This window comes from Oryza brachyantha, chromosome 6 (assembly GCF_000231095.2).
Source record: "Oryza brachyantha chromosome 6, ObraRS2, whole genome shotgun sequence".
NCBI lineage: Eukaryota > Viridiplantae > Streptophyta > Magnoliopsida > Poales > Poaceae > Oryza > Oryza brachyantha.
This window is the reverse complement of record NC_023168.2, coordinates 16,968,329-16,988,489: the sequence shown is the minus strand read 5'-3', so window position 1 is coordinate 16,988,489 and position 20,161 is coordinate 16,968,329. Positions and strand designations below refer to the sequence as shown.

At 41.0% G+C, this 20,161-nt stretch overlaps 2 protein-coding genes across 2 annotated transcripts; both read right to left on the bottom strand.

Moving 5' to 3' along the window:
- Window positions 1–1,064: 1,064 nt before the first annotated feature.
- Window positions 1,065–3,039, bottom strand: LOC102721562 (zinc finger A20 and AN1 domain-containing stress-associated protein 8). Its single transcript, XM_006656182.2, has 3 exons — window positions 2,956–3,039; window positions 2,745–2,784; window positions 1,065–1,936 (listed from the first exon to the last, which is right to left on the bottom strand). Exon 3 carries the CDS (start codon window positions 1,923–1,925, stop codon window positions 1,410–1,412), a length of 516 nt encoding a protein of 171 aa, XP_006656245.1. The 5' UTR covers window positions 1,926–1,936; window positions 2,745–2,784; window positions 2,956–3,039; the 3' UTR covers window positions 1,065–1,409.
- Window positions 3,040–6,364: 3,325 nt separating this feature from the next.
- Window positions 6,365–7,653, bottom strand: LOC107304446 (type I inositol polyphosphate 5-phosphatase 1-like). The gene is made up of 3 exons (XM_015838531.2): window positions 7,379–7,653; window positions 6,932–7,291; window positions 6,365–6,805 (listed from the first exon to the last, which is right to left on the bottom strand). The coding sequence occupies exons 1-3, from the start codon at window positions 7,546–7,548 to the stop codon at window positions 6,775–6,777; spliced, it is 561 nt and encodes a 186-aa protein (XP_015694017.1). The 5' UTR covers window positions 7,549–7,653; the 3' UTR covers window positions 6,365–6,774.
- Window positions 7,654–20,161: the final 12,508 nt, after the last annotated feature.

The window sequence follows — 20,161 nt, the reverse complement described above, 5'->3', positions numbered from 1 at the left end:
TCTTTGTCTTATTTAAAAATTTTTTGTGATTAATATTTTTATTCTTACTAGATGATAAAACACGAATAGTACTTTATCCGTGACTAATTTTTTAAATTTTTTTATAAATTTTTTAAATAAAACGAATGGTCAAACGTTGGACACGGAAAAAAAATAAAATTATTATGGGACAGAGGTACAGTATCTAAAGTGAAGTGGGCATTATTTTAATATTAAGTTTGACTTAAGGGTTTATATGATTGTATGATTCCCACGCATCGAGGTGGCTGAACAAGCAGAGCAGGTTTATTTCATTATCTGATGCAGCATTTCGAATTCATTATACCGTCTTGGTGTATAAAACATTATCCGGACGCCATGATTACAACATACTCCTCTCTTTCCCAAAGATAACTATGGGTCACATTACACTAATCTGATTGGTGCAGAAGATTGTTATTCACTCTTTTGTGTGTCTAGTTGCTTCTTGATTGAGACCTGAAGCGTGCAAATTTCACCAGATGCTGGATTAAAATGGGAAGGGACTAGAAATCTACAGGAGTAAAATTTTGATACGTCAAACTAGTGAAGAATAGACCATCGAGACAGAAAATCAATCATACAGTTATGCCAGATAAGAGTACGAGATCCAAGATCTAATTGGTACTGGTGACAGCGAGGAGACAATCGAGACATTCAATGGTAGATCCACAATCAAAACAAGGAAAATGAACAAATATAGAAAAACAAAATGAATATATATGTGTACGTTTAGCAAGCGAAGATATTTGTTAGAACTAAAATTTATGAGATTCAAGTTTGAACCTTTGTTCTTCATATACTTCATCTTTTTACCACCTTCATTTGAATGTATGCTCAAACCAAGCAGGAAAAAAAAAAGAAGCAAAGTTCTTCATGTGAAAGTTTCCCTGTATCATACCAGAGGGGAAAGCCAAGCCTACACAAACCAACCATAGACCAACATCCCACCAAACTCTCTCACCTAGTCACCTAATATTCCAAATAAGTCTCTGGGAGATATCCAGGTATATCTTGAGTCCTTTACCAGGCATTGCACACAGAAATGGTCATCAGTACCATATAACAGACGATTGCTGATTACTATTACTGGTTGCAATGTAACAACTTGGGTACAATAGTACATTACAGAGCTAGCTAAATGCGAAGCCACGATACCGTCAGCGCAAGACGATCATAAATAAAGCTTACACAACATAGCCAACATGCAAACCATTCGGACTAACCAGAGGTGTGGGTTCTTGAAGCTGCCGTGGAGTGCCATGCATCACAGCGCCGAACAATTAGATTGTAGCAGCCAACATGAAAGGAAAAGGCATGGATAATGCAGCAAAGAAGGATGATGAAGTACCGCAAATTGAGATGTATCTTCCACCAACCATTTGAACCCCCTAGATCTTGTCAAGCTTCTCTGCCTTCACCACTGGATTAGCCTTGGCGATAGCATCCCTAGCAGCTGTCCGATAGTCAAACTGGCAGTCATGCTTATCAGAATAGCGGTGCAATGCGCAGTACAAGTTGCCACATCGGCAGTTGAATCCGGTAAGCCCAACCCTCTTCCGACAAGTGGAGCACCGACTTGGCCCTTCCTTACCCTTGGGGTTCACCGTCAGCCCCTCACTGGGGCCAGCAATTTCAGCAGGTTGTGCAACGAGTGTCTGCACCTCAACTTGAGCAAAAGCTACTTCTGTGTGACCAGCAATAATTGGTTCCTTCCCGGAATCGCCACCATTGACAATGCTATCGATAGAGGAGGCTGCCAGCTTGGCCTGCTCCTGCTTCATTATCATCTCCTTGTGGCACTTTGAGCACATGTTCATGGTAGCCGCACTACCAAAGAAGCCGCAGTTATTGATGCAAAGGATCGGGCCTTCTGGCTGTTGGCATCCAGCCTCCTTGTGATCCATGGTTTCCTTAACTATAAATCAAACAAACAAGCATAAATAACACAGTAAAGAAGAAGAAAAAAAACATGTTCCATTTTCTAGTTCTCTAAAAGAAAATGCATTTTCAATCAGACCACAGCATATCTAACATTTGCAGCAAAATGCTCCACTTAAAAGTACCAAAACCGATCAAACTATCTAAAAATGACTGTATGCTCTTCTCGTTATGCAAAATGTGCTGCAACAAAATATGCCAGCACCACACACAGGTCAATTTTACTCTAACAATCATCATGTAAAAGACTCTAAAGAAAAAAAGAGGTGGATGTACTACTAACAGTCCAGCCTACCTTGCTATCAAGCCAACAGAATAATCACCTAACAAGATGAGAGCAGGGCGGGATATTGGTTCTAGAAAGGAGATGAGACACCCCCCACACAACTTTTACGCCGCTTTACGCAACAGAGCAACAAATCTATAAAAGTTGCAACCATATCTGCACACTAACTTTGTCCAAAGAAGCCTTGCATCCATCCATCAACTAAGCCGGCCGGCAACCACCACACCCAATACCAATACGTGTAAAGGGGACGCCACGACGCCCCCTCTTTTTTACACCACATCGCCGCCCCGCGAATTCGCTCGCTGCTCATCGCTGTTCCACGCTGCCCAAACATCAAATCACCAGCAGCTGTTTGTTCCGCCGCCACCGCCACCACCCAAACAGGCGCAATTTTTTTCTTTTTTGGGAAAAAAAAATCCTCCAAACTACTACCAACTAAATCACCCAATAATCACAAGCAAAACACAGGGGGAGGCAATCAAGCCACGGAACTCACCAACAAGAAGCCCTTCTCCGCGATTCCTCTCCGGCGATCCCTGCACAGAAACACCCCCCAACACCAATCAAGAAACGAGCAAAACCATCAGCAAGAAAACAAGAACGAAATCCGCAGAACCAGACACCCCCCGGATCGCGCCCCCTCGGGGGACGGCTACAGATCGAGGGAGAGCATGGAGTGAATCGGGGATTGGAGGGGAGGCACGAACCCTAGGGAGGGGAGGACGAGGAGGCGAGGGGAGAGGAATCGCGGGGGTAGAATTTTCGGTGGGCTTCGAAATGGGGGCGAGACGTGGGGGAGGTGGAGGGGAGAGATAAAGGAAGGAAGGAGAAGGACAGGGGAGAGGAACGCGCCGAGAAATTACGGGAATGCCCTTCGCCCCCACCTCGACGGGGTGTGGGGCCCACCTCGATTTTTCCATGCGGGGTGGGGTCCCCACCGTCAGGTTGCCGGCTGCGATTCTTTTGTAAGCGTGTGTGTTTTTAAAATTTAGTTCGTCTTACCGGTATGTCATGCTATTAAATTATTTCTGATCGTTAGATATAATCATATATATTTTATTTAGCTAGATCTAATGGTAAGAAACAGTTTAATATCTTAGATAGAACAAATTTTTTTAAGCTCTTCTCTAGCTGGATAGCGAGGGCCCGAGGGAGGGAAAAGTGCCATAGTCGTAAAACTCAAAAGTTGGAGTATAGACTTAAATAGTATGCCTGTGTTCAAAGATTATATATTTTTACTGACTATTTAATATGTATAAATAATAAAATTAAATACTATTGATCTATCTTTTTCACATCTGGTTATGTAAGTCTTTCACATCAACTTATGTTTATAAGTCAAATTTTAAATTTTCAAACTTAAATTTATTATAGTTGATTTTGGGTTTTCACCAAAGTTTATTTTCTAGCATTAGCTCGTAGATCACGAACAATACATATGTAAATTTTTTTATCCATAAATCACTTTACGTTTAAAATATATTGTTTGTCTTTTACTTAAAAAGGCAAATAATCACCCCTATAAAGTAGAAAATCTATATTAGAAATATGATATGATTAGCTTTTGTATATATTTTTTATAAAAATATACCGTTTAGCCATTCGAGAAATGTGTATGCAAAATCCGAGAAATAATCCGGTGAAATGAACACACAACATATGCTTTTTAATTAAAAAAATAAGGCTGGTTGCCCTGTCCTCGATTTTATTGTGGCAATGTTGTTCTATATATATATCACGCTAATAGAATGCGTGGTAGTTTATTAAAAAAACAGATTGTGGTATGGATTTTTATGGTTAGTTTATTTTGCAAATGCACTGTTGTTCGTATATTGCAATGGGAAAAATAGTAAAATTTTGTGCGATAAACATATAATATGACAATCTAGATATACATAATATCTGTATCTACTGTTGATATATTTATACATGATTTGTATAGTGCCCCCTAAATTGTCTGGATGGCATCCTTATAAATTTTTTCATATGCATATATAATGTCATATTTTATGTAAAAATATTAATAATTTAACGTTTGTCCTAATTTGATTAAACTTATATGTTTATATGACATCATTTCAACCATTCTATCGTATATTCAAAACAACATGTGCATTCTAATAATTTTCAGTAACGTACAAATTTATAGCTATTTTTACACCATATGTTTAACGCGAAGCACCTAAAAAAACCCTTGAATTAATTTTGGTAAATATATTGACTCTTCTCTTAATATGCTTTTCTATCTAGGTTTACATATTTCTAGATTAATTGTACTAATGCCCAAACTCTTTTCCCAATAATAATATTTTTAGCCTGAAATTTAAGATATTTGCAAATTGTATTTCTTCCCATAATATTATTTATTTTTATTTAAGATTAAAATATTCCTATATTGTCCACCTACATAAACCATTTTCTTCATGGTATTTCTTTTTTAATCCAAAATTTTATACCTACAATTATATTTCTACACTAAGGCTTTCTTTTATTTACTAGAGCTCCAATTCTTAAATCTAACTCCTGAAGTGGAGCCGTGGAGTGGTCCGAACCGAGCTTCACCCCTTTAATTAAAAAAATAGCACTTATAATTAAGCTGCCCTTGCACTAACGCATACTAATAAAACAAATACTCAATAAAATTACACATTTAGAAGTTTAAAGTGCCCTTCTGAACCCACAATTTGAATGCACAAATTATAAGGATATAATCCACCTTATATATTGTAAGATTTTGATTAAAGTTCTATCAAGATTTATTTATTAATCAATACTACGTACATATGTTTTCAAAACGGATAGCTTTAGCTGGTTGGGCCGTGGGGCCGTCCTTGTGCTGCCGTGCCGTGTGTGGTGCCCTGGTTGGGTCGGGTGCTGACTTTAGTTGGAAAGGATAGCGATTTTGTTCTGTGTTGTGTAGAGGCGTTTGTACGTACGTGGCGAGCTGGCAGTGTTCATCAGGGGCTACGTGTGTGGTAGTCGCACCAACCACGTCTCCCAGACATGCACTAAAGGGATTTAATTTAATTGGTCTACGTTTTATATCATAAGACTTTCCATCTTTGCCTAAATTCATTCATTGATAAATATATATAATTTATATATGTCTAGATTCATTAGCATTTATATAAATCTAGACAATGCTAGAAAATCTTATATTACGAAACGGATCGAGGAAGTACTTTCTACAAGATCATAGGCATGATCTTATTTTGTGATGAACAATTGGTTTGTAAATTGATAGATTTAGTTTGGAAACAGTTATTGTGTTAGTGTGAGTGTGTGACTAATGTGGGTCAGGTTGCAATATCTGTGCCCGAAAACGGTTGGTTTGTCTCTGTGTGTGCAGGTGACTTAAGGTCAACTGTGGTTAATGGCTGGTGAGGACCATAACTAGGTTCAGGGAAGAACTGAGGTCTGGATGGTCGGGATGCGAACCATGACTAAGTTCAGGGATGAACCGAGGTCTGGATGGTATAGGAGTGAGGCGATCAAGATATTCTTCGACAGAGGTAATATTTTATTCCGTGAAAGATTTTTGGGTTTTGGTTTTCTCTACTATTCACCCCTCTCTGGTAGGTCTGTTTAACTCTGTTTCGATCCTACACTTTCTACTCTCTCCGTTCCGTTTCATAATGCAAGATGTTTGACTTTTTTCTTATAATGTTTGATCATTTGTCTTATTAAAAAATTATGAAAATGTTAATTATTTTGCTTGTGACTTATTTTATTATTAAAAAAAGCTTTAAACATGACTTATCATTTTTTATATTTGTTTAAATAAGACAAATGATCCTACGTTTAAAAAAATCAGAGATTTTTACGTTATGAATCGGAGGTATTATATGCGGTTGTTCAATCACACAGTGCAAAGATTCATATATCTTTTCTCTTCCATGCATGTCCACTTGTCCAGAATCACTCACTCGACCGTATTTTTGCATAGCATCTCGTACTACGAAAGTAGAGAAAACCAGCATGCTGGCGGAGATTCTGGGTCGTTAATTATATGACACGCGCACGGTCATCATCGCACAAAATGTGCGACACCTCCGTGGCAACACTCCGCCAATCTCGAGATACATACCAATCTAATTTTGAAAAGCATTCCTAGAAATTTGAGTAATTTGACTATGGCGCGTGTGTTTACAAAAGTGAATGTATACACACATGTACGAACGTCTGCAGTTTTGCTGGGTTTTAAAGAAAAAAAAAAGATACTATCAAAAAAAATTGCATTCGCACTTTTACCTCGACCCTAACTTTGCTTGTTTGGACAAGAGTCCCGGACCACTGCAGAGCCGCCACTCCGACAGGAACCGTGGGCGGCGGCCGGCGCCGGCGCCGGCGGTGCGCGTGCGTGCGGTGCGTGTGCGTGATCCGCACGCGACGCCGGCCGCGAAAAACGCTGTGACAGCGCGAGTGGGCCCCACCTGTCGGCGACTTATTCCTCCTCTCTGGCGCCTCGAGCTGTGGATTCAAAAAGGATCTCTGGGCCTGGGCCGTCACCTCGATCGTGCACTATATTATCCAATCGAATTTTGGGCTAAAGCGGGCCTGGAGAGCAAACATATTGGAAAACGTTCAATTGAGATCCCTCAATTTAGCGTCGATTTTGTATGAGGTCGTACCTTGAACTCGCATAAACTATTTACAAAAGGTTTCTCGGTAGTATTGACTCACTTTTTGACTGATTTTTGTTGACGTGGTGCCGATGGGTTCCACATATTAGTTTTTTTTTCTTTTTTTCTCTTCCCTTCTTTTCTTTCTCTCTCGCTTCCTCTCCTCTCTCTTATTCCTCTCTTCTCTGCTTCTCTCCCGTGGTGCTGGTGGCACCGGGCGTTGGGGCGCGGATAGCGGGTGGCGGCGGTGGCAGCTTGACGGCTCGCCGGCGGGCTAAGGGCGGGGATGGCGGGCGGTGGCGCTGGCATCACCTGATTTTTCTCTGCCAGCTGATGCCAATCCATCATCGCGATAAGCTCGTGTGCTCTCTCATATGCGATGTCGATGCGGTAGTTCAGATCACCGAGCCAGAAATTTATCCTGCAGAATTCAGCAGATCAATGTCACATAGGAGTAGATGTGTTTGCATCATTTGATAAGTGACATGATTTAGTGAACTTGATTTACTCATGGTCGTAGATGTCTCTTGGCATGGCGATGTCATCGTCGGGTCCAGTGAAATGCGTACGCCGGTGGATCTCCTGCACGTCGGCGTTCCGGTTGTGGAGGACGCCAGCCTTCTCGCCGGTGGCGAGGTGGGTGCACACGAAGCAGAACATGGTCTGGTAGATGGACATGCTCACCGACACCGACCCTTGTTGCCGATGTAGCCCATGGCGCCGACGCCAACGGTGGGAGATGCACCGGAGAAAAGAATGGAAGAAGAGAGGAACCAAAGAGAAAGGAGAGGAAGGGAGAGAAAAAAAGATGGAAGAAAAAAAAACTAATATATGGGACCTACCGACGACACGTCAGCAAAACCGGACAAAAATTAAGTCAATATTGCTGATGGACCTTTTTTGAACGGTTTATTCAAGGTCAGAGGTAAACATTTCTGGTTTTAAAGTTAAGTGATCTCAGACAAACTCAACGCTAAATTAAGAGACCTCAAGTGAACTTTTTCCAAAGATATTTGTGGACTCAAATTGGCTAGGAATAAGTAGGGTGGATAATGAGCCAGCTCGGCTTGGCTTGGCTCGGCTCGGCTCGGTCCAACAACGAGCTAGCTCGACTCGTTATCGTAGCGAGCTAAAAACTCAGCTCGACTCGGCTCGTTATAAAGCTCGAGATGACTCGTTAGGCTCGCGAGTCATGAATGAAAAGTTAACCTAAACAATTTTTCAATAGGTTATGCAAACAAATTTCCGTTTCAAACATGCAAATCATATGAAATTGTATTTAAATATTAAAATTTGAACCAACAAATCACATGGTGAACCTATGAAGTACTGAATACATGCATTCCAGGGTGGAATCAATGAACGCCGGTGAATCACGTGGCTTTGATCTAACTCGTTAGGCTCGCGAGCAGCTCACGAGTCAGCTCGAGCTGGCTCGTTATCTCTAACAAGCTAATATGCTAGCTCGGCTCGTTAGAAAAATGAAACGAGCCGAGCCGAACCGAGTTTGTCACGAGTCGAGCAAGCTAACGAGCCACGAGCTTTCTGTCCACCTCTAGGAATAAGTCGGGTCTGACCCCTTAACCCCAAAACCAGAAATTTATAATTTAAATTATAAATTATTAATAAGTTAGTTTACTACATGATGGGTAACTAATTTAAACTATTTAAGGATAGTTTTTTAGTCAACTAACAATTTGAAAAAAAATTATTGGAGGAACTTAATTATTATATTATAGCAACGTGAGGTCTTAAATGGAAACAAACAAACCTAAATATACTCTTTTTAACTTTTAGAAGTTTTTTTTATATTCGACTTTTTTTAATCAATATTACTGAAGAATAATCAGTACTTGGACTGTATCTGGGGTTCACTTAATTTAGCTCAAACGCGCGGGAAAACACATGCAACCACTAATGAACTGTAACCATCGATCGATCGTGGTTAATTAATTAGCTCCTGATCACGCTCCTAACCTCTCGTGCTCAACTGCCTCCTCCCTATATAAACGCTTCCTCGTCGTCGTCGTACTACTCCTCCAAGAACGCGCAAAGCATCCCAAAGATTGGTCCGGCTAGCCGCTAGCCTCTCGACCGCTCCCGAATAATCCAGAGCTACCCCCAGCTAATAAAGACCTCTCGAATCGATCGATCGATCGCGCGGCGCCGCCGTGGCTCGCCGGAGAGGAGGAAGAGAGGAATTAGCGGAGCCAGGCCGGCCGGTCTCCCCCCAGACGATCGTCACACACCGTCAGCGCTGCAACGTCCACGACGACGACTATGGAGATGACGAAGAAGATCGCCTTCGCCGCCCTCGTGGCCGCCGCGTCCGGCGCCGCCACCGCCGTGCTCGCCTCCGAGGCGCCGACCGCCGCGCCCGGCCCGGGTAGCGCCAGCAGCGGCGCCTCCTCCGCCGCGGCAGCTGCTGCTGCGCCCCTCGCCCAGCTCGCCGCCGTCGTCTCCTTCCTCGCGTACTACCTTCAGTAAAATCCGTACGTACGTATGCCATGACCTAGCTTACTAGCTAGCTCTAGCGACATGAACAGGGTGAAGGAGGAAGAAGAGAGGAGCAGCATCGCATCGCCGTTCTCGATAGCAAATGCCATCCATCGACCGTGCTGATTGCAAATGCTGGTCTTGCGTGCTAATTAATCTGATTGTAAAACGTACGGTTCGTGGATTGATGGTCGTTTAATTTGCTGGCTATATATATATGTACTATTTCGTAACCAACGGTTGATTAATTCATCATCTGAAATGTATTACATCTATCATTATTGCGTTCTGACATGAGTGAATTTGTTCTTCTTGTGTTTGATTCGATATGTTCTCTTGTAGTTTTTCTTTTTTCTTTCTTAATTTTTTTCTCCTGTTGAACTTTATTATTACTACCTGGTCAACTAATTGGGCAGTTGGGCTATCAATCTCTGATTACTTCAAAACAGGATCGGCCCATGAACAAGTAAGATATATGCTGTTCTATTCCGGCCTGATATATTAATTCAGCTCGGAAAAGCCCAATTGGACCGTACAATGTACAAGAACGAAATTTACTGGCCCAACAAAATGCATGGCAGGTTGCAGCTAGCTACTTTCTTCACTCTGTTACTGCTGGTTAATTACTTGCTGAGATGTTCCTCGTAATCATCGATCAGCGAGCGATGTGTGCACCTCTTGTGGATTTTTAAGGCTGAATTTGATGTTTAGGTCGCTATTTGCCGCAATCGTTATCGTCTCTTCTGATCGAATTTACTATTAGTTATCGTTGTTGTGTTTTTCGCTCGACTATTCTTATTTTTCCCCAGTTTTTACGTCGTACATTTACAAACGGTTAACTGGTATTTTTTTAAAAAAGTTTCTATAGAAAACTTTATCATTTCATATTTTTAAAATAGATTTTAATAATAGTTGTTAATTTTGTCGTTTATACTAATAAAAAATTAGATACTCTTTTATTTTTTTATCTTTTATCAAAAAAAACACATCATACATTAATTAACCGATCTGCTTGTTTTAGCCCATGTCTTTTGCACTGACTATTCTTTTTCTAGAAAAGAAGTATGGCAACATGTTTTTTTTCTGGGCAAGCAACCCATCACCAACAGAAAACCATTACTCTTATTTTCCAAGAATACTAACTTCCGGGTGGAAAAGTCCAAACGTCGTAAACTAATTTTTTTTTTGTAAATATGAATGCTTGGATCTGTGAGCAAATTTCCAAATCTTGGAACGTTTATATTTGTGAACAAAGGGAGCAAAAATATATATTATGTACGTTGTTGTCCCCTTTCATTCTTTAGTCCTGGACATGATAAATGTGTAGTAGAATCTTATTGACTGTCTGCATTGTTTGTTCCATGGACCATCACCATGATATGTCGGCCTCTATATGGCTAGCGAAAAAATACTGTAGCATAGATTGATTTATCACTTCTACGGATGCTATCTACAGCATCTATATGAGCCGTCAAGTTTTTTTTGCAACCTATACCTCATTAATAATTAACCGCTCGAGAAAAAAAGACATATTTTAAATAACCGAATAAAAATCTCAAAAGGGATATATGTGTGTAAATATATATATGTATGGCCGTGGATCATAGATGTTGGGTGTAGATTATAATGTGCGTGATATATATTTTGTATTTCTAGAAACAAAAATGCACAAGAGTTCCTTGCTATTTGAATTTATATTCATATTAGTAAAACCTAGCACAATTAGGCATAAAACTCAACTAGTTTTATGATGCCTCCTTTTTTTTTCTTAATTTTATTTTTAAAATAAAATCTTATGATACTATAAATTTTTTTGAACCTAGATCCCACGGGTTTTCAATGACAATCATACCTACGTGATGCTTATTTTCTTTCTTTTGCAATTATGTGAAAGATACACGTACGGAACTACCTGTGAGGTTATGAGTATGCCCCTTTAACACACTCTCGAGAGGTCATGATTAATGACATGTCTATAATCGATAAAGACACTTATCTTTTCGTTTATACTTATGCTTATAAGCAAAAATATGATTTTTTATACTTATGCTTATAAGCAAAATATGAAATTTTAACCGTAAATTCGGAGTTAATCTAGTGTTTGTTTTAGCTATAATTTCTTTCAAAATTGCATGTTTTTTTCGGTTTTCTTTGAATTTCTCTTCAATGCAGCGACGTTGCTTACATCCATTGTTTGTTGCAAGTGGTTAGATCGACCTGGCCTGCAACACGCTGGTGCCATATTGATATCGGGCTGGTACTTGGGGTTGGACTTGTATTGATATGTATCAGGTCTGGTACCAATCAATATCTTCGAGTACCGATGGATAGATACTGGTCCAATAAAGTGTATCGTCCAAGGAACTACCGCGAAATTCTGTTATGTAACAGTTATATGATATCAAGCTATATATACATGTATGTAGCAAAATATTGATCTATAGTCCTTATTAGTTCATATGATGATGCACAATTTAGTGTATAATATAATTCTTGAGCCGTTCTGGTGTACAAATTTGGCTATAAATTTGATGTAAAGAATTTGACAAAACTAAGCAGTTAACTATATATTAAAGTCAAACGCCCCCCTGCATATTTGGCCAAACAATAAGCATATATAACTTCCATGCATTGATGCAACACTAATGTTGACATAATTAGTTTAAAATCTAAATGTGAGGAGATGAAACCACACTATAACAAAATGCGACGAGAAATGATGGCACGCTGTTCATCTGTACCTCGTGTCATATATGTATACACACACATAGACATATATTAATTAAGCAACAAGCTATTCAATGGAGAATGTAATGCTTGTGCTACAGTATATATATATATATGCTAGCTACGTACACTGATACGCATAGCAGATCAGGCCAATCGATCGAGTTCTTCGTTGCTGACATACGCATGTGCATTATATATGCGAGAGCGTATGTATGTACTGTACGACACAGTAGATTTATACTGAACGACACTATACAATTGATATGTGTAGTGTACGTATTTATGGGTATGTAGTACTTCTCGTTCTCTGTGCACCGAATGTAGTACAACGAAAATTAATGTCAGGCATATCCACTGAGTTCATAAAATTGGATATATATTAATTCCTATTTTGGAAGACCTGTTAATTTGAGCCATGGCCAATTTCTGGCCTCAAAATTGGTCAAATATATATGCTGTGGTTTTTCTTGTGAATTTAACTTTGATTTCGGTATCCTTTGGTTTGGTGTACTTGGAATCTAACCGGTATGTTTAGTTCAATGGATATCTCTGGATTAAAATTTTAATGTGATTGGTCATGGATTAGGACGGATGAAAGGACCATAGAAAGGAATATTGTGTGAAGATATCGAATGAGACGATCCAACAAATCTTATCATTGGAACCATTGTATGTCCATCTATCTACATTGACATAATTTGCACCCTCATCTTTTCTCTTTTGCTTTTGTTTTTTACTTATAAGCCAAAATCGAATTACTAATCTTAAATTTAGAGTTGATTTTAAGAATTTTCCATCGTAAGTTTAGTTTCTAGCCTTTGCTTTTATATCACTAAGAACACATATATAAAAATTTTATTTACAAACTATTTTTCGTTTATAAATATGTGGTGATCTAACATTATATTTATTTGTTTTTCTTTAATTGTTATGGTAGTTAATTTCTAGACTTCCAATTAAGTAAAATGGTGGCACATTTCTGAGCTCACTTAGACAATAGAATAGATACAAGTTTCCAAAAATAATAAAATAAAAAATTGGTATGCTTCAACTATTCACAGCTGAGCTGCGGTACAGGCAACGGTCAACTGCAGTATGATGAACCAAGTTGGACACGGTCTGGCACAGTGGCACAGAATCATAAAAAGGCAACACAAGCTTTCTCGTACTTGTAAGTGTTTCTCAAAATATATCTAAGACACGCGCACAAATGCTTCTATTAGCAAAGAAAAAAGTTTCTACGGGGCATCTAAAGTTTGCGCTCTTTATTACAGCACATCACAAGAGCATCTTTTTACTGGAGGGCACAACAAAGAAATAATAATTAATTAACTGTTGACACCAGCTGCATTGTTTTATAATAATATCCACTAAAAATTAAGATGAAAACTTTCATTGAAGATTTATATTATCCCTGGACTAACTCATTCAATCTGATTGGGTCTAGTTCGAACTAGTCCTAGGTCAGTCTTGATCCTCTCTGTAGACTGGTGTGGGTTTGATTCGAACTAGACCGAATCAAACTAAGTGAGACAATGACATATCGGAACCTTACATGTTTTCTTTCTCTATTTTAATGGAAATATAAAATAGTACCTAAAGTGTTCAACAACTAATTACCACATCTTTATAGTGTTCTATGAGACATGTTTATGATGTGCTAAGTACATACTTGTCTTAAATAGAGGTTAGTAGTTTACAAGACGAACGTACGGTCAGGCGACATTTTCCAGTTTACAATTTTCTCACTAGACGAGACTTAATTACCAACATTCAGGGAATTGGTACTCTCTCTACATATTGGTCAGAAACTACCCACTAATTAATCATTTCCCACTGATCTTTTACTTAAAAAAGAATGAAATTAATTATCATGCATGGGCATGGCTGATTTAACCACAGATTAATTAAGCATGTATATACCCCCACTATCTAGCTAGCTAGCTGAGGTCTTTTCAAGGAGATGCTTGCTTTTGCTTTAAACATTGGTACGCTTTCGTGGGCACGACCCTATGGCACATAAGCCCTCGATGTTTTCCTTTTGGTGGCCTCTCCAAATCTATGCTACAGTGATGCTGCTACTTAACTTGATCAATTCTGCTTCGATTATGCTACAAAACCCTAGCTAGCTATATCTATGGCATATCATATCTGTCTATGTATTCTCTATGGGATCCTTTGATTTGATCTGTTTGTTTTGTAGGATCTCGGCCGTGTGTGTGTGAACCACGTACCTCTTGTTGGCTGGCTGGCTAGCTTTCTTTGCCTTCAATTCATTGTCCTTTGATGTAAAGGGAGAAAGGAAGAGGCCAAGAAATGATCTTTTCCTTCTCTTTCCTTATCTTTTTTGCTTTTCTCTTTGATCCCCATGTCTATCCACTTTCTTCCCCTTCAAGCCTCCGGCTAAAATCATGGAATGGCACGTTTTGAATAATAATAATAAATAAATCTTATTTTAAGGATATTTCTTTTCTATGCAGCAAAGCATCATATTAATATATATTAATCCGCTAAATAATGCACCAATGTTTAGACCTATATAACTCATACTAAGATGGGTCCCACTATGTTAGAAAAATAATATCTTCCTCAACTTTTTTCAACATGAACTAACCAAATGCTTTAACTAAAATTATTTTTTAACCTTAGCATTAGTTGCCAAACAAGCAAAATGTGTTTAGAATTTCTAGCTTAACATATATGTTCTAATATATAGCACCTTTTTTTTAAGTTTCTCTTTCTTCTATGCATCTCCTTAGTGACAACTTTAGAGCTGCCCTTACCATCAATTATTGGTTGAGGAAGGGGAATGATCTTGCCCATGGACAAGGATGTACCAATGATGTAGCAAATATAGTGATAAGTTAGGACCAATGTTCAAAAAAATTAGTGTATCAGGTTTAGATATTGTCCGTAGTGGTAGCGTTATTACCATGAAAACCATGACAAATTCATTAACTCCTGCGCAGTTTATGCAGTAACCATATATGCAGTAAGCCACAATAATTGTGGTGCGTTAAACTGAAAAGAAAAAAGTTGTAAGCATAGCAAAAAAAATTCAAGAAATTTGTGAAAAAATTAGAAAAAATATGGATAACTCTAGAAAAATAATGAAGCGATGCACAATTTTTTGTCATAACATTTAGTATATTTTTAAAGTAGAAATAATACCTCAACCCATATTTTGTTTTTTAAAGTTTTTCTTCAATTTTGGTGGAGCCCCAAAATATGAAGTAAACCTTATTGTTTTATGAACATTGTACACCAGATAGCAATAGAAATCAAGTAATACTTGTAGGAGTTTATTAGTATCTTTTTAATTATAAATTTTAATTTGTATACAATTCATCAAACCAAACCACAATAACTCTTACCACCCCTAGCGGCCACAAAACTTAAGGAAAACGTATATTTTAAAATTTTGATTACATAGTCTCCAACAAATATACAGGGACCACTCTTATCAAACAAAAGCGCAAGACCAAAGGTGATTAAAAACCAAACACATTAGGATACACTCCCGGCCAACCTCGGTACGTACAATATGCACCATATCTACCATATGTTACTGCTAATCAGTAAATTAATTAGCTGCACGATCTCTCTCGATATCAACGGATCAGGCACACATACAGAGTAGTACTATATAGAGAGGGAGATCGCCAATTGATCCAATAATTAATCAATTAATTAACAAGTAGAACAACCCACTCGTGCACGCGCGCGCGCAACCGGCCGGCCGGATCGATGGCTGTACGGATCGACTAAAAGAAAAAAAATACTATAGTAATTAATCTGCATGGCAACAATTAATTAAGCCGGCACGGCAGCGCGAGATCGAGGGATATCGACCATAGGTAGCAGCGGGCCGTGCATCCGGCGTCCCTGCCCGGCCGGCCAACGAATTGAACTCTTACTCTTTCCCCAAGGCTGCACGCGCGCGCGAGGATACTGTATTTCTAACACATTGGGATCCTATATTTTCATGACATAGTTATTAAGACTGTAAAACTAGGTAACTGAACCGATTAGATTTGTTTCATAGAGATGGAACTACTCTTTCATCTCATAAAACTTCCTCATTTAATGACCCTGTCAAGTCAGCAATTTTGCTGATTGCTGATGTGACACCCTATTTAATATGCATGACACCTCATGAAATATGCATTGAGGCTGACCATAGTTCCAGTTTCTTGATACTAGTACTCCCCACACCTAGACATCTAGCCTACTTAAAAAAAAAGAAACGACACAAATGACTCCTTATCTATACCGGGTATTCCTTGAATCTAGAAAAATAGGTGAAAAGCCCCTCTACACCATACATGGATCATAATCAGCACAAATAGAAACGAGCCGAACCACAACCCATCCTCCCACAACATTATCTGCTTATCTGATTATCTCTCGTCTCATCCTCTATCGTCTTAACCTTATGTCCTCCTTCTGTCGCAACTTCTCATCTTTGTCGCGGACTAACAATTGCGAGCGTCAGTGCTTGCGGGAGGAGGAAGGGAGGGTTGCGGTCAACCCTCTAGGGCAAGGTCGATGCAGTGGTATTGACCCACCGGAGTTGGGGCCTTCGATGAGCTAAGTAGGGGACCATGCTACCACCAGCATGCATCTATCCTCCCCAGTCACTAACCGATGTCGACGGACACTAGTATCTATGTGTTGAGGACAAGTAGCTTCTACCAGCAGTATCCTTCTATCACTAGCATCTTATCCTTTACTCATATATCCTCAAATATGGATTATTTTGTTGTGATTTGTAGTTCATTATTCTCAAGTTGTAGATTTGGAGTTTCATAAGCTAATAATAAGAGATTCGGATCCTCCCAGTTGTCATGCTCCCCTACGTGTCTAGGTGGCTAGGTTTGTTCTAGTGAGCTCAGGGTGGCAATATGTATGGCCCAGTTATAGGGATGGCAATGGGTCGGATCGGGTACGAATAGAGCAGGAATATACTTGACCCGATACCCGAACTTATACGCGCAGGTACCCACTGCGTACCAGCCAGCTACTCGCTTCCCTAACGCCAATGTCATCCGCTCGCTCCTCCGCCGTTGGCTGCCCGAGCCACTGCATCCGGCCGCTGAGTGGAGTCCCCGCCACCATCGGCCGCCCGAGTCAATCTCCGCTGCTGCTGGCCTCCCTGTCACTGCCCGAATGCTGCCCGCTTGGATGTCGTCCTCCCGTCACGAGCCGCCGCCACTCGGATGACGTCCGCCTGCCACCGGCCGCCACCGTTCGGATGCCCACGGGTAAAATTTTAAACCCGGCTGTTGCCCACTAGATAGTCGGGTTGAGGCGGGTATACGCACGGTAAAAAATGACATCTATAGCCATGCCCGTACGGTCGGGTACCGATACCCATGGGCATAATTACCACCCGTACCCAGTTATAGTTGAGAGACAAGGGATGGGGAGGAGGTTGCACGATAGAGGGGAAAGGTCGATGGAGCCAATAACAAGCGGTGACCACTGGATCCATCCTCAAGCTTCCTGCCTGCCATTGTGCCCCTTCCCTTTGCCGCAACAATGGCAACCACCTCTGTGGCAAGAAGCTCAAGCAATGCTACCTAGGCATGCTAGCCAATATTGTCACGCCCAGAAATTTACACCAAATTTCTAAAGAATAGCATGTATTAAATCTCGGTCCAGACATACACACTATGACAAATCAATACACAGTTCCACGACTTAAAAACAAATGACAACAATCATTTATCGAAATGCAGCGGAAAAGGAAAACAAACTAAACCATCTAATCTTCAGCTTCAGCTGGCGATGACGGCTCCACACCACAGGCATTCTCGACGGCGGACTGAACCTCACTTCAACGTCTGGAACAACCTTCTTCCGACTTCTGACTCAGGCTCTGGCACTTGGTCTGGTGGGGGAAAAATTAAACAAGGCTGAGTACAAACCACCGTACTCAACAAGTAACACCCAAGAGAGGGAAATAAAGAATGCAATAGGGTGTCAAAGATAGGCTAAGGTTAAATTGCACAAAGCTGCAGTAATTTAGCAAAACAGTAAATAAAATAAACTGAAATAAAATTAAAGTAAACATTTAAAAATAGTCAACCACTGTTCAACGTTACACCACGTTGCAACAGGCCCAGACCGGTGTCGAACGTTACACCACGTAGCGATAGGGTCAACCCTCTGTCCAACGTTAAACCACGTTGCGACAGACCCAAACCACTGCCAACGTTACACCACGTTGCGCAGGGTCAAACCAGTTCCAAGATTGATCAGGTTATTAATGGTTCAACTAATCCCAGTGAATCTGTCGGTTCGCCCAATAACCGCGGGCACGGCTATTCGAATAGTTTTACTCTGCAGAGGTGTACAACTTTACCCACAAGACATGGCTCCCAAGCATGTTACCATGCCCCAACGTATCACCACGATATCTCAGTACGAAAACCATGATAAGACCTTTCACCTAACTCTCCCTAGACAATCGCACCGCACTTCAGGTTTCACCCCCTCCTTTACACCAAGTCGGGCAGTCCCCTCTTGTGCCTTGGTGAATCCGGAAGCAGCAGAGGCTTTCGTTACACCACAATTACCCGTCCATACTCCATCACGCTCACCCTTGCCTTGGTACGTCGAATAGGGACAAGCTAGATTACGAGTCTCACCGTTGCCCATTCTGGCTTGTGGTTAGTACGTGTAAGACTTTCAGGGTTTCCTGAGAACAGGTCCTTAATTGCCATGGGTGCGACTCTCAAAACCATGCATCCACAGCCCAGCATAAGCAATATTTTAGTTATATTAATCCACATCGGGAGATTAATAATGAATACAACCATTAAAGGTCTATCAAAGTGTCATGTTAATTAAATGATAATTGGTGAGCTAGTTGAACTAAGCATGGCTAAGCATTTTCTAACCCTATTTCTAGTCAAATTAACCCTGGGATGACAATAATAATAAATGGGGATCAATGGGTATAAAGGTAATTGCCCAATAGATAAATAAAGTAAATACATTTGAATACAATGCATGTTTGAATGTAAAAGCGGGGGATTTTATAATCATAGGTTCAATATGATCAAAGAAGGGTGCCACTTGCCTTGCTTAGACCCACGAGGAACTTCAACGATGACTTTGGGAACGGACGGCGCTGCGATGAGGGAAAAACCTATGACAAACAAGGCAAAACAAACAAAACAGGCTATAAAACTACTGAAACAGACAAAGAAACTATTTTTAATGGATTCTTGGCATTTTTTTGGATTTAATGAAACTTGAATGGACCTAAACGGAGACTAGATGAATTACTTATGAATTTTAGAAGATTAAGTATGTTTTCAAACTAAACAGAAAACCTTAATGAATTATTGCGCAATTAATTGGAGGCGATGACGTTAGCACCGAGGAGAGAGGAAAGCTGACAGCCAGGACCCACGTGGAGGTGAGAGAGAGAGGGAGAGGGGAGGCTGACACGCGGAGCCCGCGTGGGAGAGAAAGGGAGAGAGGGAGTGAGCTGGCGGGCGGGGTCCACAAGGCAGTGAGGAGAGGGAGTATGACGGGTGGGTCCACCCGTCAAAGGGGAGAGAGGGGGGAGTGGGAGGCTGGCCGGCTGATGAGTGGGGCCCGCTCATCAGTGGCCTCGAACAGAGGAGGACGGGGCGGCCTCGGCCGAACAGAGGGGAGAGGCGGCGTCGGCCGGGCGGCAGCACGGGCAAGCGGGCGACGACGGGCGACGGTGACCCGGCGGATGGTGACGCGAGAAGCGGCGACGGCGCTGAGAGCGGCGACGCCAAAGGAGGACGGTGGCGGCTCGGGGAGAGCGACGACGGTGACACGACGAGCGCGGCGGCGCTCCGACGGTGGCAGGGTTGCGTCGGCGACAGCAAACAAGGGAGACGGCTGCACGCGGGGAAGCGAGATTTATAGGGGAGGGGTGGCAGTGTTGGCGGCGCGACGACACGACATTGGGCGGCGCGGCGGCGAGCGCCGAGGGAGAGAGGAAGGGGAGAGGAGTTCATCGGGCAGACAACGAAGACAGTGACGATGACGCGGAGCGGCGTCCACCTGAGGGCGGCGC

Coding starts and splice junctions, on each gene's coding strand:
- LOC102721562 (XM_006656182.2), bottom strand. CDS start 1,925: ATGGATCACAAGGAGGCTGGATGCCAACAGCCAGAAGGCCCGATCCTT.
- LOC107304446 (XM_015838531.2), bottom strand. CDS start 7,548: ATGTCCATCTACCAGACCATGTTCTGCTTCGTGTGCACCCACCTCGCC. Junction 7,292..7,378: donor AGAGACATCTACGACCATGA/GTAAATCAAGTT, acceptor TGAATTCTGCAG/GATAAATTTCTGGCTCGGTG. Junction 6,806..6,931: donor CAACAAAAATCAGTCAAAAA/GTGAGTCAATAC, acceptor TTTGCTCTCCAG/GCCCGCTTTAGCCCAAAATT.